Raw genomic sequence first — 24,569 nt, forward strand, 5'->3', positions numbered from 1 at the left:
TCGATTTCGTTGTATTCTTCTTTGGATCCTGCGTTTATTTTTGATTTTCCCAGAACCAACAGGTTGTATAAATGGCGAAATTTCTTGGTATTTGCATGCGCTAACTCACGTTAACCGATGCTAACTGACGTTAAAGAAGGTACTGAGGAAGCACGTGCTACAACGGGTATGACGTCCTCTTATTTCGAGTCTTCATTAGCGTACCCCGCAAGCCCGGAGAGGGAGTCAAGGCCATCTCGTCTGTTTATCTGTTAACGTAACTACGCTAACTTCCAGCAGCACGAGGCTTTCCGTTCCCTCCTTTTTTATCGCCGTTGCGTTGTCTCCTTGCGGAGCAGCATTAATATTTTTTCCCTTTTCTCTGGACGGAAGTGGACGCGAGTTATATAAAGAACCGTTGACAGGAACCGGTCTCAAGGAGTTTCTTATAAGTCCTCGAAGAAGGGCACTGTGTGCCGATCCGGACTTCTATTAACCATCACGATGAGGTGTTTGTGGAGCTTTCTGCTGATCTCGGTGATTGTGGTGGTTCTTCTACCTCCAGTTGACCTGAGGAGAGGGGGTGGTAGTAGTAGTAGTTCAGGTCGAAGCTCAAGTTCAAGGAGCAGTGGAAGCTCAAGTTCAAGAAGTAGAGGAAGTTCAAGTTCTGGAAGCAGTGGAAGTTCAAGTTCGGGAAGCAGTGGAAGTTCAAGTTCGAGTTCAAGTTCAAGAGGTCGTCCCAGTTCCAGCTCAAGAGGAAGTGGAAGTTCTTCCTCTTCCAAGTGAGTAACCTACTTTTATACATAACAGAATATAATTGCAGTTATATTAATTAATTAATATATGCAGGGGTGTGGCCTCAGATTCGGCTGGGTTGTCGCGAGCCTGCGGTTATACTGCCAACCCACAGTTCGTTGGTTTATAACATCCTGTTCCTAAAAAAAACAGATAGAGAGAAACCGTAGTTGAGCCCAAATGACGATGTCAGAGAAAAACAGAATTGCAGATACTCTGTATCTGGATTGAATATGATTTTAATATTAAAAATTCACGTACTACCAATTGTCTAGCTAATAATAGTACCGAAATATAGGGATCATCACAAGGAGGGAATAGTAATTGTACTAACAATAGAAAGTTGATCGAGAACTCTTAATATTCTGACTGGTTATAATACTTTAATGTATTATATAACGTTCAGCGATTAATTTATTTAATCAATTATCTCTATTCTGACTGATGTTCACCCATTTACATAAATAAATAAAAAAAACCTCCGTGTGGTTTTAAAAGGGAAGGATATACATTACTCATCGTGGAAGTAAAACCAAGAATTAAATGCAATTATGAATTGTGGCTATTCTTTGGAGAAGATGTATCAGCATGCCATGAAGAAAATATGGTCAGTCCAGTGGTGGTCAGACAGACAACTTGTGTAATCGAGACCCGCTAATTATTATCGGGTCTCGATTACACAAGTTGTCTGTCCAAGACGTTGTAATATCAAGTTTCGAAACAATAGGATTCCCATATTGTTTTTTATATGACGTCGATGTCTCCAAGAGTGGTTGGAGAAGATTAATGTGGTGAACCTGATAGTGACAGCCAGAATAAGACGTTCTAGTTCAAGGAGAGAACTAGCTGCAGCCTTAATTAAGGGAGGAGTGAACAACATTCCAGTCTTCCTAGGCTTGTGGAAAGTGTCCCTGGGAGGATTATAGTTCTCACCAAAGTCCATGGTGGCTGTACAAGATATTAAAAAATTTCTTTTTCTAACCAGATATTTCTTAATTTGTTCCCTATAGGTCGTATACAGTTGCGCTATCCATAAAACATTTTGAAATAATATTTTCGATGCTGCTAGGAACTAATTTTCGGCATTTATATAATTTAAGGAACGGTTCAGCAACTGTTACACCTAATACTGTGTCAAGCAATCACTTAGATGCATCTAATTTCGCCCTCGTGGATAGCACAGTTGGTAGGGTCGTCGTCCTCCCCACATCGGGTGGGAAAGACCTGAGCTCGATGACGTCAGGACTTTTTATGGGTCTTTTTCAAAACGTGGCTGAGTTAGACGGTCTCGAGGGAGGTTCAGCATGATTTTTTCTTCCGGAAAGTCGGGTTTTTCGTCCAGCAGACAGAAAATCGACCTCAGAACACACGCAATTTACAGACAACAAACTTACTTACAAAAACATCATCTAATTTCAAAAATTTAATTAATGGGACAGAATGTTGGCCTAGAGGTGTAAGTTCTAGATATTTGTCTAATTCGCCTGAACATAAATTTGGCCCTGATAATTTAAAATTTCCAGTTTCTTGCCAAGAACAGGCGCTTCCAGTTGGAATAATCTTAACCACCAGTGTTCTTATGCATAAATACTTCACAATCGCTTTTTGTTTCTTTGTAAACAACGCCTCAATATAAAAGAATTTCTGTTAGAAAAATACTACCCGAAACTATTTTCGTCTAAAGAAAGAGACGAACAAATACTTGGATTTTAAAAGTGAATAACAATGTATATTTTGTAAAAATATGTACTGTATGCATTAAATTGCAAATACAGAATGTCCATAAACCTCGTTTACAAAACTAAAACGTTATTGTGCGAATAAAGTGCATGACAAACCTGAAATCACTTCCAGGTGATGAAAGATATCTTCAAGTTTTTATTCACCAACCAGAAAATATCAGCGACACAGCAGATGGCAGCATAATTGCAATCATGACAGAATTTATCAATCCAAGAAGGACAATTGTGCATTTTGTTTAACGAGCTGCAGTCTCTCACCGCTGTTATGCGTAAATTTCAAACGTCATTTGGAAAGAAGCTATCTGTACCAGACTTGCAGTTCTGAAATCATCCCGCGGTTAGTGGCTACATACCACTAAAAAAATACCACGTAAAAAGTGTTTCCTGAGATGTGGATTGGAACAGGAGAACCGATTTTGTAGCCTCAACGATTCTCCTCAGCTGACTCTTTCAGATTTTACTCTCTGGAGATTTCTGAAAGACCAGGCGTATGTTCCATCTATTCCAGAGACCATTATAGAATTTAACGCATTTGGACAGGAATCGGCTGCATTGACAGGGATAAGCTGTGCCAATTATGGGTGGATCATTTGCAGAGTAACTAAAGGTGCTCACGTTGAACATCTCTAATTAAAACTTGAAGTTATCCTCTATCACCTGAACATGGCTTGTACCCTATTCGCACAATAACCATTTAGTTTCATTAAGGAAGTTTGTGGACCCCCCCCCCCCGTGGTCTTAAATCTTGTCTTTGATCCTAAGCATGTGCGATTAATTAAAGTTTAGTATTTTATATCATGAGTATAAGTAGACTCGGACTTGGCGCATCATGGCCTATGCGCCATTTAAAAATCAGTCATATAAGTAAACCTTAAAATATTGTCCGTGATCGATTTACACATTGTGAGGGCAACATGAATTTTTTCTTCCGAATTTCCGGGAGAAAAACCATACTACCTCGCCTGAGACCGACTAACTCGGCCACGTTGTGAAAAAGGTGCACAAAAATTCTTCGCGTCATTGACGGGATTCGAACTCTACTCTTTTCCACCCGGTGTCGGGAGGACCACGATTATTGCTATGCACGAAGGCCTTCAGGGTAGAACCATACTTTCAAACTGTGTAGCAAATACTGCCATATTAGATCCATCCACCCGAGAGCTATCTTATTTGCCCTTGTGTGTTATGTCCATAAATTGCGTGTGTGTTCTCTTGTCGATTTGCCTATTTTGTTTTTCAAAAAAATGAATTTCTGGGAGGGAAATTCAATATATGCTTAAGACCAAGACAATGCTTAAGCTCAGCCACAGAGTGAAAAAACACGCTTGATTAGAGCACAGTCCACACCTCACCCACCCATCGATCATTATTGGGATGAAGTAGAACAGCAAATCATGGCTTGGCCATTATACCCCTCTAGTACAGTTGAACTTCCCCTTCCCCACAGATTCCCCTGTATTCTATTGCTCTTATATTTATTTCAACCTGTAGCAAGCCTCTCCTGCAGCGTTGAAGATGCACTGTCCTCAACCCCCTTCAGAGGACTCTGCTCCTGTCTTCCTTATAGTAGCATGGATCAACCACTACTAATACTGAAACCCCTTTTTCCCCAACTCTTTCCTTTCCTTATCTCCCCCAAACCCTCACTTTTTCCCTTTTTAATGACTCCTGATTTCCCTAATACTCCATTCTACCACTACACTACATAAACCACATTATATATCACTCATAATTTCTGGCCTTTACAGGATACTCTGTCCAACACAAAGAACCAAACTGTGGAAAATCTCACCTGCAGTGTTGATGTTCTACTGTCCTCCCGCACTTCACAAATCACTGAAGTGGGGGAGGACAGTACACTGAACACTTTTTCCAGTCTTATATGTGATGTCATGGACACTATGCCCACGTGGGTGACACAGTTGGTATAATCAACGTCCTCCCACACCGAGTGGATAAAACTCGAATCCCGTCAATGAAGCGAGGTATTTTTATGGGCTTTTTTTCCCAACAGTGGTTGGTCTCAGGGAGGGTAGCATGGTTTTTCTCTCAGAAACTCGAGTTTTTTGTCCAGAAAACAGCAAATTGACTACAGAACACACGCAGTTTGCAGACATATTATATACTGCGCAATATGGCCCTAAGTTGCAGATGCGCTTAAAACTCTATAACGATAAACCAACCAACTCTCGAACCCTCTTTTATCCACACCTTCCCTAATCTCCACCCCATCTTTCCCCCCACCCCAAAGTTTTCTGAATCCCCAAATATCTCATTTTATCCCCTTTCGCCTGGTGGAAGACTCTTTTTTATTCACCTCTAGTTTCCCGCCTTCATCCTACATAAACTGCTGAACTCGCACCGTCCTCCCTCTTCAAAGGATATTCTGCTCTTCTGACCATCCTGTATAAACTCTGCTGAAGTATCACTGTCCTTCCCCCTCGGATGACAATCCGTTCCTCTGACCTTATATTGTGGTGGCAGGGTTCGCCAAATAGGTTTTTTTTTTGTGTGTGTCTTGGACTGCAATAGACGGTGCGGACTACTTGCGACCTCCTATTGCCCAAACTCTGTCTGCGCGGATAGCACAGTGGTATCGTCACTGTCCTCCCCACACCGGGTGGAAAAGGCCCGGGTTTGAAACCTGTCGATGACGTGAGGAACTTTTATGGGGATTTTTCTCTTTGTGGATGAGTTAGTCGGTCTCAGGAGTAGACAGTAAGGTTTCTGCCCCAGAACCTGGGGTTTTTCGTCCAGCAAATCGATCAGCGAACACGTAATTTACAGACAAAATACACGTGGATAGAAGAAGTAACTTTCCGGGTGACACTAATAAATACTGTGTATATATATATATATATATATTTTTTTTTTTTTTTTTTATTCCCCAAACCCACTTATTTTTACTCCACTCATACTTCCCTCTCACAACCTTCATCCTATCTTTCGTTAGTATCCCTCAAACACCATATATGACTAACTCTCTTTAGGATTATTTATTCACATTTCCTCCCCTGCACACACACCCCTACATGGTACCCTCAGACTTCCATTCTTCTCATGTACCAACTCTTCTTGCTTCTGTACTCTCACCCACAACTCTAACTCCCTTATCTTTCTTTTCCAACAGCTTTCTGACCCCCAATATCCAAATCTATCGCTCTTACGTCACCCGGTGAATTGCCTTCCTCTCTCATCCACCTCTACTTGCTTCATTTGTAGCCCCCCCCAGCAAGCTGGGTTCAATCCGACAGAGATAGGGACAGTACATGGCCCAGCTCCATGTGCCTGGGATGGATGCTGGGAGGTTGCTTACCTGGTGATCGCAATCTCCCAGTAACTAGAGGCCAGTTGCACATCACAGCCTACATTAAGAGTTGAAAATGACCCAAATTGGGTTTGAATTATCAAACGTTGTGCTAGATTATTGAATTATTGGGATACATTTATAATTAATTCAAACCATTTAATCCGTTTGCTTAGAACCATTCGAGTGATAATCTTACTTAATAGGTTAACCGGATCATTGCACATATTCTGTGTCATTGCCCTGAATACAATGAATGTTTCATGTTTGCTTTTAATTTCAGATGGCCCACTGCGGACAAAGTCAACACCGGAAATCGGCCCAGTCAGCCAGGTGAGTTGCATTGCTTTTATTATAGTAGGTTATGCTGCCGATTTCCATCTCATTGCTTTCCTGACAGTTTCATAAGAAAATTGACTCCATCAATCAAAAAAGCTTAGTAGAATTAAAATACTTGTATCCATGTGGACACATTTTCACCGATGAGCCAAAACATTATGACCAGCGAGTCGTTATGTAAATGGTAGAAACTGCAGGTGAACTATGGCGCGTGCGCGGGTCGGGACATGACATAAAAAACACCTGATACTGAGCTCCGTTAATCAGTGCTACTCATGTTCTTAAGAGGGGAAAGGCAGCGGACTTAAGCGAATTTGACAAAGTCCAAATTGTAATGGCCAGGCGACTGGATCAGAGCATATCCGAAATGGCACGGCTGGTGGGATGCTCACGGTCAGTCGTGTTTAGTACCTACCGAAAGTGGTCCGACGAGGAAAAACCTACGAACTGCCGGCGAGGTGTTGGACGACCATTGTTCATCGATGCTCGAGTGGGAAAAGGCTCTCCCGGATGGTACGTGGGAATAGAATGGCGACTGAGGCGCAGATCGTCGGTAATTGGAATGCTCGTCATGGGAGTACTGTGTCACAGTACATCGAACCCTGCTGAAAATGGGGCTGCGTAGCCGCAGGCCGCTCCGAGTGCCCATGCTAACCACGGTTCACTGGCGGCAGCACCTACATAGTGTGCATAGTGTGCATAGTATTAGGGTCAGGCGCCACCTGTGGTTTCCCACATCTGCGCCATATGTTCGCTGTGGAAGGAATACAGTACTACTGTAAATGCCAGAAAAGTGTTGTGTGTTGTCTATGGCATATTGCGTTAGGTTCTGTTGTGTGTCCTGGCATTTGGCCGCAGGGCCCCTGGTGGGACTCCACGTTGCCCGCACACACCACTAGGAGGTAGCCAGTCTGCCCATTATTCTCTGGCTTGTCTCCGCCAGGGTCGCCAGAGCTTCCTGGACGACAATGGGCACGCGAGCATCGAAACTGGACTTTGAGTGATTGGAAGAAGATCGTCTGGTCCACGTTTCCTGTTGCACCATTTGGACGGCCGGGTACGTCTTCGTCGTTTACCTGGGGAAGTGATGGCGCCTGGATGCACTGTCGGATGAAAGCAAGCCGGTGGCAGCTGTGTCATGCTTTGGGCGATGTTCTGCTGGGATACACTGGGTCCGGTCATCCGTGTGCCGGACACTCTGAAGCATCTACCTAAACATTATCAGAGTGAAGATGGGGAAACCCCCTGGCGCCATTAGACCCGAACACACTATACACTATACCTAAACATCATTGCTGACCAAGTACACCCTTTCATTGCAACCATCTTCCCCTCTAGTGGTGCTGTCTTCCAGCAGAATAATGTGTCATGCCACACCCCCGGTTTGTTCAAAACTGTTTCGTGGAACATGAGGAAGACTTCCAGGTATTGCCCTGGTCTCCAAATTCCTCAGACATCAATCCCATCCAGCATCTGTGGTTTGTGTTGGAACAGCAACTCCGATCTGCGGCGTCTCAACCACGGACCTTATAGGAGTTAAAGAATCTGCTGGTTACATGTTGTTACCGGATACCACAAGACACATTTAGAAATCTTGTAGCGTCCATGCCTCCCTCGCTGGATACGAGCTGTTTGGCTGCATGTGGAGGATCAACATCATATTAGGTAGGTGGTCATAATGTTTTGGCTCATTGGTGTATATTGAAAGCTCCAATGAAATTATGAAAAATCAGGATTTGTTGGTCGACTGGACTTCAATTTGCTACTAAATTTTTCTTCTTATATTCACTACAGATGCAAATGTCCAAGTATGAGTTTCTATGTTCTAAGGTCAGCAAATTTCTTTGCGTTAAAGGAGCTATATTTGTGCTGATGAGAGAAAAACGCATAAAAACCCAAAGTGAACAGTTTGATCCCAATTAATTGGGCCATATTGCTCTGTGTATATTGTCTGTAAATTGCGTGTGTTGTGTGTCGATTTTCTGTTTGCTGGACGAAAAACCTGAGTTTCCGGGAGAAAAAAATCATGCTACCTTCACCTGAGACACTAACTGAGCCACGTTGTGAAAAATTTTCACAACGTGGAAATTTTTCCATCGATGACACGAGGAATTTTTATTTTCCCATAAAAATTCCTCGTGTCATCGATGGAACTTGAACTCAGGTCTTTTCCACGTGTGGAGAGGATGATGATCCTATGAACTGTGCTACCCACGAGGGCTGCAAGTAAAACCCAACGCTGGATTCAGTGAACAAACAAAAATAACCACTAAGAACAAGCAGTACTCAAACTTGTATTGATATTAAATGATTTTTATGAACATTATTACTTAGGGGATTTATGCTCCGAGTACGCTGCATAACTCCACGCCTGGACGAGTAGAAACGTAATCTAAAAAAGTACATCCTTCTCATGTGTACACAGTTGCACAGGATTCTGAATTCCACATGCCCACAGAATTTCTTTAGGAAGGCAGGAAGGGGCGACTCTAGTAATGCGTGTGAATTTTTACAGAATTCAGAAACGAAGATCGTGAAGGACACGGTTGGCTAACCTGAGCAGGCAGGCACGCAACTGCAACCGTGTTCATTGTGCAATACTATTTTACTGGTGTACTTTGTGAAATCATTTGACGTCAGATAACTTCTTGCAAAAATAATAGTCTTTAGTGTTATAGGGAAGACGTCAATGCGTCAGTTGCATTCATCTTTTTTAATCAACAAAAGCCGCTTTTCAAGGTCATATTGAGTCCTGATGAGAAAAGGTTAGAAGAATTGCGAAAATCGAAGAGATAAATATTAAAAATGGCGTATAGAATTATTTTATGTGTCAGATTTAGCGAAATGTTTAAGAATGTATCTAATTAGATCGGAAACCAAAGCAAGTAATAAAAGTAAACAAACAATAAAAGCAAAAAACATATTAGGGCCATCAAAGAATTGACCTGACCAAATTGCCTATTTATCTGGAAAAAAAACCCAAATCTCTGTGGGTAAAATCCTAGTTATCCTCGCCGGAGACCGACTAACCTGGCCATGGAGTGAAAAATGCCCACACCTGTACTACATGCTACGTTTTTCTTTTTTCCTTAACTTAAGTAAGTCCCGGCCAAACATTGCAACCTCGCTGTTTATTTATAATAAAAAGAGAGTATTGTACAGATATATATTTACGATTTACAAATTTACCGCTATAAAAAAGAGTCACAATCAGGTCTCGAATGCAAATCAAGTGACAAGTCACAGATTCTCCAAAGCATAGAAACCAACTTAGTAATTCCAATACATCTGAACAGTTCCTTCTTAAAGACCAATCTGAGAAGATACTTCTGGAAGTACCAAACCTGTACAGAGACACCACTAGTTGGACAGGAAACCACACGCAGTAGCATAATACGAGGAGAAGCACCGATTGCACCAAAGGAGCACAATAAATCTTTAGCTTGCCATTCGTTGTCTCAGAATTCTTAGATCTTCTTTTCAATCTATGAAAATACACAGCTGAAACGGCCAAATTGAGGGCAGTTCTGAAGTTAAAAATATCAATTGCGTGTGATCAATTTTGTCTGTTTTTTGTGGGATGAAACTGGCCAGGAAAAAAAAAACTTTGTTGAACTTCTAAAAATTTCGAAGAATAAGACTTCTACACTTAAGTACTCCTTGAATGAGCACTGTGTAAATCAAAGTAGGTTTACGTGAAGGTATGATTAAAATATTTAACACTGATGGTTGCCATACATCAAAATTATTGCAGTAATGAATTCAGAGTTTTCTTTTCAAGGTGATGAAAAATAATGTAATATATTCCATCGGGTCCTGGTGCACTATTTGCTGATCTGTTTGGGGAAGTCTAACTCAAAAATTGAAAAGGTCCGTTTGTATGGAAGAAGCAACGTTGTGCTGAAGTTCAGCTTATATGATTCTGCAGCCCTCGTGGATAGAACAGTTGGCAGAATCGCCGTCCTCCACACACCGGGTGGAAAAGTCTGAGTTAGAGTCCTGTCAATGAAATCAGAAATTTTTATGGCCTTTTTCAGAACGTAGCGCGAGTTAGTCGGTCTCAGGCGAGGGTAGCTTGGTTTTTTTCTCCCGGAAACTCGGGTTTTTCGTCCAGCAAGCAGAAAATCGACCATAGAACACACGCAATTTACAGACAATATATACTGAGCAATATGGCCTTAGAAATCCCATTTTATGTGACTGTCTGTGTGTGTGTCAGGTTCTGTTTCTTCACAATTTTCAAATAATCGTGTAATGGTCACTGTTCAGTGGGTTATGTAAAAATACCCACTGAGTGATTGGAAACCATTTTGGGGAACATATTGATATAGCAGCAGATATTCCTATATGAAAGTGAATATAAGTGTCAGCAACAGTGTTTAATAATATGAGATTCTGCTTGTCAAAATTTTTTCAATAAGTTTTCCTCGTGTATCCATCTGGGGAGATCCCTACAGGATAATATATACAGGATTAACAGGATTAATGGCCAGGATTAACATAAAACTCAAAGCAGCAAGTAGTGCTGCAGTCGTTATTGTTGTCTGCAGTGGGATGTGTTTGGTAGGAACCTTGTTATCCGCAAGAATGGCTACGCTTCTTGTTAAATTAGTGATGTTTCTGTCGTGTTGTAGTATAGTATATTTTTAATCACTGGAGTCACTGTGTGCTTAGGTTAGTTTCTTACAAGAAGATGCTTACTGTATTGTAATGTTTGATTAGATCATAAATATCATGAATGTTGCTTCCCAGACCTCTGCAGTTCTACTATATAATGTTCTATATTATTTACATTTAGAAGTTGTGTATGGTTAGTCTGTTTTTAGTGTCCATCCTGTTTATGTCGATCCAGTTTCATCTTTTTTTTTTTTGGAAAGATAAGGTTTCCACTGTCCATGTCATCTTCAGTATGTAGATTTAAGATCGGCTCATTACAAAGGTTACCAAAATCGATACCCATATTTCCTGAGCACGATTGATGTCTTAATTGGGGCTGATACTTTCAATTTCATAGTTTCTGGCAGAGTATGATAAGCAATTGGTGGAACTGTTAGTGGAGTGTTATTAGCCTCTGCACAGAAACAGATCGTTAATGCGCAGTGCCAAAAGAAGTTGACCAGATTTGTAAAATACAGGAAAGATATAATCAGTCAAATAACAAGCCAGTAGAACACTGGTAACCAGAGAGGCATTTCAGAAAGCACACCTCGTCGTACCTTATCACGAATGAGGTGTTGTAGGCGACAACTGAACGGAGTTCCGTCCCTGTCAACAAAAGACATGCAGGTACGGTTAAAGTCAGCTCAGGAACACCAACACTGGATAACGGAGGACTGGAAAAACGTCGTTTATGCCGACGAATTCTGGTTGCTGCTGTTTTACCTGTATTGAAGGACCACAAAAAGCGAAAACAACATGACTCCATGGACCCATCTCGACAGGCGTCAAAAATAAAGGCTTGTGGTGGAGCGTCTCGTGGGGCACATTAGGCCCCACAATCCTAGTGGAGAAATATTTGAATGCCACAGATCCTAGTAGGCAACACAGTTCGTATGATCACTGTTTTCTCTACACCGGGTGAGAAAGACTCGTGTTCGAATCCTATCAATGACGCGAGGAATTTTATGGGTCTTTTTCATAACGTGTCCGAGTTAGTCGGTCTCAGAATAGGGTAGCATGGCTTTTTACTGCTGGAATCTGGAGATTTTCGTCCAGCAAACAGTAGATCGAACAAAGAACATACGCGATTTACAAATACATTGTATACATCGCAATATGGTTTAAGTTGTTGATTCGCCTAAAACCCTATAACAATTTTCAGATAACCCGTGGCATCTAAAAAATTGGATGCCACGAGTTATCTGAAAAATTTTTTGCAGGCACTGCGTCCTGGTTACAAATTTTTTTGTCACCAGGCACAGTGTACCTTCTGTGAATGGGCTCTTTCATCAGGATAAATGCGACACTTTATATGGTCAGAATTGTGTGCGTGTTAAGTACCAAAACAATTTCGCAGCAGCACATTGTGTCTGTAAATTGTATGTGTTCTATGTTAATTTGCCTGTTTGCTGGACAGCAGACCTGAGTTTCCAGAAGAAAAACCATGCAACTCTCGCCTGAGACGACTAACTCGGCAAAGTTGTGAAAAAAAATAAAAAATAAATAAAAAGTCTTGCGTCGTTGGTGGGATTGGAAGATGGGCTTTGTAGTCGGGTTTTAGGAGCATCAGCGACTAAGACCATATTGCTCCGACTATGTAGAAAAGCAAAGGCGATCCGACCCGTCTTTCTCAGAACAGAACAGCTCAATCCCAGAATTCTCAGAACAGCTCCAACTCTCCTGTCATATTTTCAATATCGCTTTTTGAAATCTTTTCTATTCCTTATTTAATTCTAACTTAGTATATTCTATATCCAACCTCTCACATGATCTTACACCAATTCACTGTCTGGACAATTTATTCTTAGTTGCCAACTCCAAATGGTGAAATGAATCGCATTCCGAAATGCTGCGTTAAAATTCTGTCTCATAAGAAATACCAATTTCACAAGAAACTTCGTGGATAGTTAAATGTCCATCATTCCTGGTTAGAACACGAAAGATCATCATCGCCAGTTTTAAAGCTGAAAGGTGGCGAGAGCGAGTATCATCTTCGACAAACAAGGTACTTAAACTTTGTGAACCACTGAAACGTCTACGAGCCACACCACACGTAGCACCTCCTCCAAAATCTGTTTTTAACATCTCGTGGGTTTCTGTTGCACTTTTCTCTAATTGGATACAAATTTTGAATGTAAACGTCTCTTTCTCATCCAAACAGAAGAGTGTTTTCTATAAAGGTGTTACAGAAAATTAAATTGCAGAGTTCAGAGAATTTCCTGTTGTAACAACCTAAGAGTTTTATTTTCTTCGAAGGCATCATTTACACTATATATTTTTGAAAGTATAAACTCTGCAAATAAAACGAATGGATTTTCTCGAAGATTTTCGTATTTCTTTGAGCATCCTACGCTTTTTAAATATTTATATTCCTCCCTTGTACTTCGTCAACTTGATTTCAACGCTTAAATCTTGGCAACGAATTGTTATTTCAAATACGTGTATACATCGCTTTTAAAATATTCAACAGAAGATTATTCCAACACTCTGGAAAACGAATGATCGACCCATATTTCAAAGAAAATATTATCCACGATTTATCTCGAGAGATGTCAAATCTCTCCAATTTAAAACATGATTGAGAGTAACACCTCTGCATAAATGAATTTTTTTTAGATGTGGTTTTTCCTGACTGCGTTTACTCTGAATGCTCTTGAAAACAATTTTAAAACTGTCTATTTGCTCTTGTACCGCTTTTCACAGTCTCGTTTTAACATTTTAATCGAATGGTCAAAAAAAATTAAGATTTTGATATTTAAAAATTATTTTGAGAATATCTTACTTCCTTTTGTGTGTTATAATTGATTATCCCTTGCACTGCCCCGTGTCCATCTTATTCGGTCTAGAGCAATGTACACACTCACTAGCCATAAAAGTAGAAACCTTTTGCAATTGGCATCCCAACAGATAGTTAAACGTACGGTATGCAAATATAAGTTGTCCCATGGCTTTCCTAGCATCAAAGCATTTTGGGATTTGGTAGTAACGTGCCTTCAGTCGAAATTAGCATTAGCATTAGCATTAGTAGAGGCATATGATGCAAGAAAGCAAGCTTATTCAGCATCAGCCAAAAAAAAAAAAAAAAAAAAAAAAAGCACAACCACTACTCCCATTTCACCCCTCTGTTCGTTCGCAATACCTGTCCAGCTGAGCCTTAAATTTGTTTAGGCTATCAACTTCAACAACAAGTGATGGAAGTCTATTCCACAAACCAACTGCCCGCTGACTAAAGGCAAATTTCCGCACATCTATCCTACATCTGTCTTTCCTCAATTTGAATTTATGCCCTCTCAGGTGATTACTCTGAGCAAGAGGAAGAATCCCATCAGCATTGAGCATGCTCAAACTATTCAAGGCTTTATACACCTCTATCAGATCACCTCGCTGGTGCCTAGTCTCCAGACACTGTAATTTGCAAAACTTAAGCCTTTCTTCGTAAGAGCAACCCTTTGTTCCATTCACTAATCTTGTTGCCCTTCTGTGTACTCGTTCCAGCAGCTCTACATCCTTCTTGAAATGAGGTCTCCAGACCTGTATACAGTACTCAAGGTGTGGCCTGACCAATGCCTTATACAAGGGAATAATCACATCCCTATCCCTGCTAGAAAAATTCCTGTATATCATTGACAAGACACCATGAGCTACTCTTGCAGTTCGTCTGCACTGCTCAGAGAACTTCATATCTGCCTGCACAATTACCCCCAGGTCCTTTTCATTCTCTACCACTGTCAGCGTAGTACCACAGAGTTGATACGTTGATCTGGGGTTACTGTTTCCCATATGTAGTACTTTACATTTGTCAATGTTAAACTTCATTTGCCACCTCTCAGCCCATCTGCTCAACCTTTCCAGATCCTGTTGCAGCAGCATAGCGTCAGTAGTGTCCTTGACAACCCTGCCAACCTTTGTATCGTCTGCAAACTTGGACATTAAGCTTGATATACCATCATCAATATCATTTATAAATACAGAAAACAACAATGGACCCAACACTGAACCCTGAGGAACTCCACTAATAAATCCAATTCATTCAGTAGGAAATCAAAAGATTCGACTGGAGTGGTGATGCTAATGTCAAGACTGGACTGCAATACAGTGGAAAAAGATCATATGGTCTGATGAATCTTCATTCACACTTTTTTGCACCAATGGCGAGGTCAAAATGTAAAGTTAATCTGATGAATCCATATATCGAGACTGTCTCGTGTCCCCCACTCAAGTGGTTCAGAGTGGTATCATGGCATGGAGTATCTTCTATTGATTCGGACTAGGTCCACTCGTGCCAATAGAAGGTTGTGTTACCTCCCATGAATATCTTTGTATCGTATCAGACCGATTTTACTGCGAGAATGCTTTATTTTTACTCTGATTGCAATGACAATGGATTCCTCCAAGACGACACTGCAATTATCCACTGTGGAAAAAAATTTGTTTGAATGGCTCGCGGAAGATTCCCAAGATCATCAAATTCTGCACTGATCGCGTAATTTTCCAACTCTGAATCCAATAAAGAATATTTCGAAAGGATAGTTCGGCTTCGCAGTTCTCTATTGAACACAATACAGCAACAAGGAAAGCGTGATGTCAGAGTTTGCAGAAGACGTAAAGATTTGTGCCAAACAGTACTCCTTCAGGTTAACTTGAACAGACTTCAAATATGGTGAGAGAAGTAACAGCTATATTTTAATGCTGCTGAATGCAAAGCCTGATGGGAAATAACAACCTCCAAATAAATTATACACTTGGTGGGGTTGAGTTAAAAACAGTGAAGGAGGAAAGGGATCTGGGAGTTACGAAACGGGCAGATATGACGTTTTCTGAACAGTGTAAATAGGCAGCCAGGAAAGTCCAAGGTGTCCTATAGATGATTTATTGAACATTATTCTGAAGAGATATGGAGGTCATAGTCCCACTGTATAAGGCAATTGTAATTCCACATTTGGAATACTGTGTTCAAGTATGGAGACCTCATCTGAAAAATGACACTGAGCTTCTTAAGAAGGTCCAAAGACGAGCAACTGGAATGGTGAGATCGGCAAAAGTACGACCGTACGAGGAAAGACTCGGATTATGTGGGCTACAGAACTTGGTGACCAAATTCGGAAGTGACTTGACTGAGGTTTATAAGGGATTAGTAAAATGAATCAAGGTGGAATTCTCATAAATTCAAATAAGTGGTTGAGGTTTAGATTAGGAAGTTTTCTTTTAGCCAGCGAGTCGTTGAGTGCTGTAACAAGTTGCCCTCGCAGGTAGTTGAGGATGACAGTTAGAAAAATTTAAAGGGTCTACTGGATACTCACCTGTGTGAGGAGAGAAGCATGTAATTTGTGTTTCTAAACTACCTCTTTCTTTTTTTTTCTTTTTTTTTTTTTTTGCCAGTGCAGAAAAAGCCTCGGCTTCCTTGCACTACGTGGCGAACACTTATTACTGTTACTGACCGACACAATGGCGGAATGCTGAATGGTAGAATGGTGAAATCTGGAGCTAGAATCCCTCAGACACCTAGTGGAATCCATGCCACTACATGTTTAGACTGTAATCCTGGCCAAAGGTGACCTTACTAGATATTGAATAAAAGTTTCTAATTTTTTGGCCATTAAGCGTACTTTACTTATTTCTATTCGTTCAGCAGAAAAAATGATTAACACGTTCCTCTGCATCTGCAGTGCGCTAATGCAATGACTAACTAGTGACAACCAACTTCTGGTAATAATTTAATAATTAATAAAAGTTAATGGCGATTAATTACAATTAATGACAACTCCTTTTGTGCGCTCCAGGTACTCATGGGGCTTTTCGATCACCCTCTGTATGTAGCTTTCTTGAAGGGATGTTCAAAGTGCGAGTCTGATAGATAGAAAGAAAGAAAGAAAGTCTGTACGCCAATGCAGAGTTTAAACTACACGTGACTACCTCTAATTGTGGAAGGTCAAAGCTGCTCAGAGTTGTTCCTTCTAAAGAATTTCGAGCTTAATTGCATCTGTGTGTCGTCGTGGTGACGCACAAAGAAGATAATAATATGTGGGAATACGAAGTCATCCCAGAAGGTGACAAAATAAAAGAAAATGAGCTCCTAATGAAACATTCCACTTAATTAGCGATCCAAATGACCTCGTAAAGACGCTGCGGGAATTGCTGAAACAGCGGAAATAAATGCTCGTAGGGGATGCGTTAAAAAAGAATTCGACCGGTTTAAGCGAACTCTGGAGATAAGTCCATCTTCGTCTTCGTCACGCTGATAGAGGAGAGAGCGATGTTTCAGCTGTTATTTTCTTTCTCGTATTCTCGAAGGAATCTCGAGTTGCTCTGCATCGGCTCTTTTTATTTCATTTATTTTTAATGGCCACTTTCTGACTATTCGCCCTCTGTCCCGAACAGGTCTCTTTAAATTCCATATTCACGTTCTGTGAAACGCCAAAGTAGATGAACTCGAGAATGCCACGCTGCCTTAATACAATTCTTAAAGAACCCCCTAAGAGAGCTATTCTTAAACTTCGAGAAGGTTTATTGCAGCGAATATGAATTGAATTTTTCGTTCAAAAACTCTTCTTTACTGCAGTGAACAGCTGCAAGCGACGTGCCACTTTAATTAGGGCCACCTGAGAATCAACTCATCTGCTCATATGTAGTATGTCAATTGGCATGATCTCTGGTCAATTTGTCTGTTTTGTTGGACAAAAAACTGGAGTGTCCGGGGAGAGGGAATAATGGGATCCTTGCCATCTACGCCTAAGACTAACTCAGTCATGGAGTGAAAAGAACCCATAAAAGTTCCTCGCGTCATTGACAGGATTCGAACCTGGGAGTTGTCCACCCAGTGTGGGGAGGAGAGCAATTACACCACTTTTTATCCGCACGGACATGGCGTAAATATAACATGTAAACCATACATGCGCATAGCGACGCTTTGGAACTCTTCTCTCTATTCACTAATAATAAAAACCCTTTCGTTGTTAGCACACGGCGATAAACTTGAAATTAAACGCTACTGGGTTTCATTGACTTTTAGGATTCACATTTCTGTCTTCTTCTCTATCAGTAAGCCACTTATGTTTGGTTGAACGTGTAGCAATTCTGTGATCATCTCACCCTGACTTTTCGCGATAAAGTCTCATTCCATTCCTTTTTTCCATTTATTTGTACACACAATTATTGCATATATATACAATACTTACAAGAAGATATATAATATAATTTTAACGTGTATCCCAGAGTCAAGGGTGGCTCCTAGGCAAAAGCCCATCTCCACCTAATTCATCTGTTTTGGCGTAGAACCTCGACAAATCTAGCCTAAAAACATGTGCGAGGTATTTTACCACAGCCAATGTAAAACAGCTGCTGCCCTTTTCTAGGCCCGGGTTTACGTTATCTGTTTGTGCCGATTGCACAAGTCCCGCACCCACCGGATGTAGTGCAATACCAGTGGGTGCTGACAAGTGAATTACTAGTGGACAACTTCCACAAATTATCCACACTACCACCGAGAAACAGTAATTATTATTTTAAACAGATAAATACAACACTTTTTTTAAATATGCTCAGAGTCTCTGAATTCCTGAGAACCAAGAAAACAATATATAACATATAATGGACAATTAACAACACTGTCTATTCTGTCCCCTGGAACTTTCAAACCTGTCGACAAGCAAAATGAGATAGCTACTAAATGATTCTCATAAACCTTGTGTTTCACAGAAACCAATCTTTACAATAACAATTGACATAATCAACGCAATATTAATTAACATAAATCAACACAATAGCAATTCACATAAATCTTCTGTTTATACATAAACCTTTTGTCTTTTGGTCATTTGTCAGTTCCCAGGAGAAGCTGAAGTTCTTAGCTGAGTCCTCAATATGAAAACTGATCTTGAGAAGGTTTGCAGAGTAGTAAAGTTATTACGGTCTTCAACTAAGATATTTAAATTGTTCTCCAATAAGTTTGGAACCGCAGACATTAAATCCGCTCTAGGTTGAGAGTACAATGGACAGTTCAGACGTACATGAATCCACATTTCATATTCCCCACATGTGCAGTACGGATCAGGTTCCAGACCACGCTCAAATAACTTAGTCTAGAGGAACCCATGCCCTGTTAGCAGATAAGAAGTTGTCATAGAAGGCCTAAACCACGAAATAACTCCAGGGGTTGTTGAGAATTCCGCTTGAGCAATATACTTTCTTGTTACAAGCCCAAATTCGCTCTCCTCCCATCTTTTTTGCTAGACAACAGTAAATTCCTTCTAAAGCTTTTTCCCCCTATTAAAGTCGCTTGCTGGGTCAGTCGTAATTCCAAGCAATGTCTTAGACTGTCCTTTTTTTTTAGATAGTAAATCAAACCCCGGAAAGCAATATATAAATCTACAGGAATCATACCGCCAAGTATTTGGAGTGTGTTGTTTGAAACAGTCCTTGGAATATTATTGATCGTCAGAAGAACTGATCTTTGTGTGGAAATAAGTTTCTGTTTCACTTTTTGGTACCAACAAATTTGCTGCTTATGATATAATAGGAAAAATATGGTTTTATTATTAAAAGTTCAAAGTTTTCTTTGATAATCCCCTCAGTTATCAGAGTCTCCAGCTCTGATAACTGAGGGGATGTGAAAAAACGGATTTTGTTCCTCAGTTTTGACACATGAGGCAGAAAGCTGAGTATATCATCTAATTCTAAGGTGATACCAAAATACTAAGTTTGGGATACATAGGGAATTTGGGTATTATTTAGTCAGATTCTGGGCTGTCTATTATGGCTAAAATGGTTCTTAAAATTCATACAACTGGTTTTAAGATAGGCTGTATTTTCTCTTCAGTTATTCTCCTTGTGCTTCCATCAGCAACGATCATCAAGTCATCCGCATAGGCTATCTTACTGATACCATTGTGTTCCCTCGTTAACCACTGATCCAACACAGCGTTCCAGAGGAGAGGTCCCAACACTGATCCTTGGGGGCATCCTCTTGAAACCTGAGCCCAGTACGTAACATGTTTTTCCATCACCTTAATATGTCTGTCGCTAAAGTACGATCGCCTAACACTATAGATGTACGCATCACACAGTGCGGATCTCAAGCTCCTGAGGGCACTTTCCCACCATAAAGTGTCAAATGCGCCCTGAAAGTCCACAAACACAGCGAGTACGTATTTAGTAGGTGAGTTAGACACATAGTTGGTCAGAAGATTTATAGCATCATCAGTCGACCATCCTTTATTGAAGCCGTATTGTGCTTTTGAACATAACTGATGTTCTTCTAGCATTTTTTGGATTCTTGGGGTTAATATTCGCTCAAACAATTTTCCCAGATTTGCTAAAAGCGAAATAGGTCTGTAGGACCGTGGATCTGATATTAATTTCTCAGGCTTGTGCAGTATATTTAGTAGAGCTATTTGCCATTGACGAGGAAATATTCCTTCTAGTAAACACTTATTCATCAAATTTAAAAGAATGTGTGTAAAAATTTCAAAAAATTTAACTGTGACTGCATTCTCAATCAGGTCAATACCTGGGCATTTCTTACCATTGAGCTTTGTCACGCAGAGCCCAAATCCAGTAGTGTAAAGGGTTCAATGTCTGATGGTCATTCATACTTTTCATCATCGTGTCGTATTTGCATTTGTTCAGGTGAATCTAGATCCGATAAATCTTTGGGGAATAGGTTGCTAATTACGGAGTCCACCGTAGACATCCATTCTTGAGTCTCTTGACCATCTACTTTAACTGTGTTATAAATATCTCCGCAAGCCATTTTGTTCCTTGATATCCGGTAAACCAAACCCCACGGTTCTTTATTTCCGATATCCGTTACGAAATTTTTCCAACACCTTTCTTTTGAGTTGGCAATTTGCCTTTTGATAGTTTTTCCTTAGGGTACTGTAAGCTTCCCTGTAGGTGCGAACATCCTCGGCAGAAAGGTGCCTATGTCGCCGGAAATTCTTTTCTAGCCTGTTGAACTTGGTTTCGCAGGTTACATAAGCCTGAAGACCACCAAGGAACAGAAGTTCTTCTGGTCGGCTTTCCTTTGGTTGAGTACTCCATTACCAAATATCGGTGGGTCTGGACGAAATTTGTAAATTCCATTGCCGTCATAACGTTTAAACTGACTACAACATCTGCAGTGAAAATGGTGAGAAAGTAATCTTTGAATTTGTTCCATTTAATGGTATTCATTGAGAAACGTCTAAGATCGTGAGGCTGTGAATCATTATATTTCTGTCGAGGCTTCAAACCAAATACAATAGCGCGGTGGTCGCTATTCACAAGACTTGGGATAACATCCCAGTCAGTTAGAATTTCATCTATTTTAACCATCGTGGTAAGAGTGACATCTATGTTTGATTCGCCATTTACAGTAGAGAATCTGAACGGCTAGTCGGGCAAGTTTTGCACACTTAATTCGTAGGATAAAATTAAATCCTCGAGAGCTAATCCTCTAGGGTCGGTAAAGCCGCTGTTACAGAAGTTGGATTTGGCATTTAGATCCGCTGTTATTATAAGATTTTTAGAAGCGAAATTAGTACATATATTGTCCAAACGATGGAGAGTCAACTGTATGTCTTCAGTTGGCGGACAGTAAACAGACGCAATGTAAAAACTTATGAAAGGTGTAGAAATCATTAAACGGGTCACAGTGTCCGTGCACAGACCTGTAATGTTGGTAACAACAGATCATTATTTAAAACAACTATGGAACTTTTTGGAGATTTGTCAAGCGAATGAATAATTCTTGCCGAGGTGGGAAAACCCATAACTTTGTGGGCCCCACCACCTACTTGTAAAGAATGAAAGGGTTCCTGTATGCAAATAATATCAAAATTATTTTCAAATGCTGTTATTTTCAAATGTTCTTATTGCCACTCTGCAGCGCTGACCATTTATCTGAATAACTTTTATTCCCTAATATTACCTAAAATTGGACTTTTATCAGCCAACTCTGTTGCTAAATTAGAACCATTATCACTCATGTTTGGTTCCGCTGTCAGTAAGTTGTACCGCGCTTTTAAGTATTCTGGACACTTGGCATCCCTTACAGAATGATTGTAATCTCTACCACGGCTCTTGCAGTTGATACATTTTGGAGAGTCTTCTTTATGGGGACAATCTCAATAGACATGACCACCCTCTGCACAGTGTCCACAAGAAACTGCCTTATGTGAACAAAATTGGGCCGAGTGGCCATACCCCAAACAACAGAAACACTTGCTTACAATAGTAAACGTACGGAACCTGTGAGATGTAAATCCAAATAGATGAGGACTCATATGAGGACTAAATCTGACCACCCAATTAACCACCTTTGCACCCGATCCAGAACTAAATCTGAAAGTGATCTCGTCTTTAACTTCATCCTCCGAGAAACCATAGCCTTTTTAGTTTTTAACGAGGCGATCATCAAGTATTTCCTCCTTAGCATATCCACGAGGGATACCATGTATTAACACTGTTGGAGCAGATTCTCCATTGTAAGACTATCTCTTTCAAAGCAGAAGCAGAATAGATCCTATCAGCATTCGCCGAATTTGTGATATCCACAAGGATCCCCCTATTCCAAAGGAGACGAATACCTTTTACTTTCATCTCCTTGGTCACGCTTAATGACTTGAGTCACCTTCTGTTTTATATCCTGACTCAAACTCAAGGAAGAGTCCTCAGTAGGCCTAAAAATAATCAGATTCTGAGGATCAGGCACACCTCTAGGAACTGATGAGGATCTATCGCGACTTGCACTGTCAGTCCTCTGTTTGGATCTTGGTTTATTCTGGATGACAACAAGATCAACCAAATTGAAATCCTGCCGCACTACCTCTGCATAAGACTTCTTATGAAGTTCAATCTGGCAATCTAATATTTGTTTTATCTGAGAAGCACCCTCCTCTAGATACTTGGCTCGTACCTTGAGGGGCTCATTGTCCACAACCAAAGCTGTGGTCACCGCTTCCACGTCAGCCCAGAGACCATAAATTCTATTAGACGCTGGTTTTGTTATTTTACTTGACTCTTTAGACATTATTTCTCATAAAGCCCTTCTTATCGTAGCCAATGTCACACACATCTCCGAGGCATGTAATGATGCTCCGAAGTTCTAACCATCTATAAAAGAAATCCCTTGGTACTCCCAACTACAAATATTAACTATTTTATCCCCTATACCACTTGGGGAATCAAGAACTCCATAACCCTCACCGTCCTCGGTTGTGCTAGCTTGAACTTCTTTAACGAGCGACTGGCGGTTCTTATCTTCTTCATCATTCAAAGTCTTATTTTTATCCAATTTTGTTTTATCAAGTTTAGTTTTGTCTTTTTCCACTTTTTTAAAAGTTTTAGGGGTCTTTGATTTCCTTTTACCTTTATGCCTTGCTGGTGTCTGAAAAGATTTTTTGTTAGGAGACATCTGTTTTGTTGAAAAATCAACAGAAGAAAAATATGCTTCAAATCCCTGAGACCAATTAATATCTCGGTCTTCTTCTGACATTATGTTCATTAGACAAGTAATTTAGACAAATTAATTTCTACAGTTTTACAATAGATTTCTATATACACACTTTACCCCACCCGGGATGAAATGTGCAAAAGAGTTAAAGAATTCCTCAAGATTGGTTTACGGGTCTCAGCCCCTAACGGACAAGGAGCTCCACAAAATTATTTACAAAATGAGTAATTACATGGAGATTCTTTTCCTCCAAAGTAGGATCCTCAACTCCAAAATTAAGAGAGTTATAGCGACTTTAAATTTTTTAAAAGTAGCCCAAAACTAGCCCCATGCTAACCTATGGACTTTTCCGAAATGTAAATATGAAATCAAAGTAATAAAAGACTGATATAACCACAGTATATAATGACGTACATTTAATGGCTTCTCCCTAAAGGGGGCTACCCCAAAGCCAGCAAATTTCCAAGACAATAAGATAACAAGTCTCCATTTTGTGTAATGTTATCTCAAGTGGACAATGTAAAGTCTATGGGAATTTTCACAAGGGAAAATCCTCTATGTTAAGCCTATGAGGCTATGGTCTATATATGTGTCGCTATTAGAGACAAAATTTTCAAACACTTTGCATGTCTTTTCAACACCTGCAATAATATTTTATCCTATGACTCACCGAAGTTATGTCTATCCATGCCATATGTTTTATAAATGTAACTACTCTTTAAACCACGCTTATACATAAAAAAGGAGCACAATTCCATAGGCACTTAACACAATCATTTTCAGGTGGAAAGAAGAATGAAGGGAGGCTTAGTGTTCTCTGAGGCAGAGAAACCACCAGAGAACCCAAAGAAATCGGGTGGATGAGCAGCCTTTTGAGTAGTAGAACGAGCGTGTAATCAATAGGCGAAGATGGGCAGAAAGGCTGTGAAGTGAGAAATGGAGATTAATGCCGAATTTTTCCCATTTACTGAAATCAGCCACTTTTGCATATCGTTTATTGGTTAAACAATATAAAGTTAGCTGCTCCATCGTCTCCTCTTGAAAGGGGTTGGGCGGGTACGAATTACAGCCCAGACTGGAAATGGATTTTGTGTAAGTACTTTATCATAATTAGATCAACCTGAATTTTCATCAATAATCCTTGATATAAGTTTCAAGAAGATAATCCGCTTTCAAATACGATTTCTCGTTTCAGCTAGTAATCCGTACGCTCCCAGCGCACCCGAAGCACCGCGGTCTCCTGGAATCGACAGCTACGGCAGGTGAGTACTTGAAGTGCTTCGTAATGTAGTTGAAATGAAAGGGACAGTCGCTCGAT

The 24,569-nt window shown here is 40.4% G+C and overlaps 1 protein-coding gene across 1 annotated transcript in view; it reads left to right on the forward strand.

The window, feature by feature from the left end:
• The first annotated feature begins 218 nt into the window (after positions 1-218).
• The window catches only part of LOC150090434 (uncharacterized), a 70,737-nt gene continuing 46,386 nt past the window's right edge, over positions 219-24,569 (forward strand). Inside the window, exons 1-3 of the mRNA XM_090389883.1 lie at positions 219-761; positions 6,107-6,156; positions 24,447-24,513. Coding sequence (XP_090246009.1) covers positions 484-761; positions 6,107-6,156; positions 24,447-24,513 — 395 coding nt within the window. The 5' untranslated portion in view covers positions 219-483. The remainder of the gene's footprint in view (positions 762-6,106; positions 6,157-24,446; positions 24,514-24,569) is intronic.

Source organism: Mastigoproctus giganteus, chromosome 2 (genome assembly GCF_048544385.1).
Source record: "Mastigoproctus giganteus isolate SK-2022 chromosome 2, ASM4854438v1, whole genome shotgun sequence".
Taxonomy (NCBI): Eukaryota; Metazoa; Arthropoda; class Arachnida; order Uropygi; family Thelyphonidae; genus Mastigoproctus; species Mastigoproctus giganteus.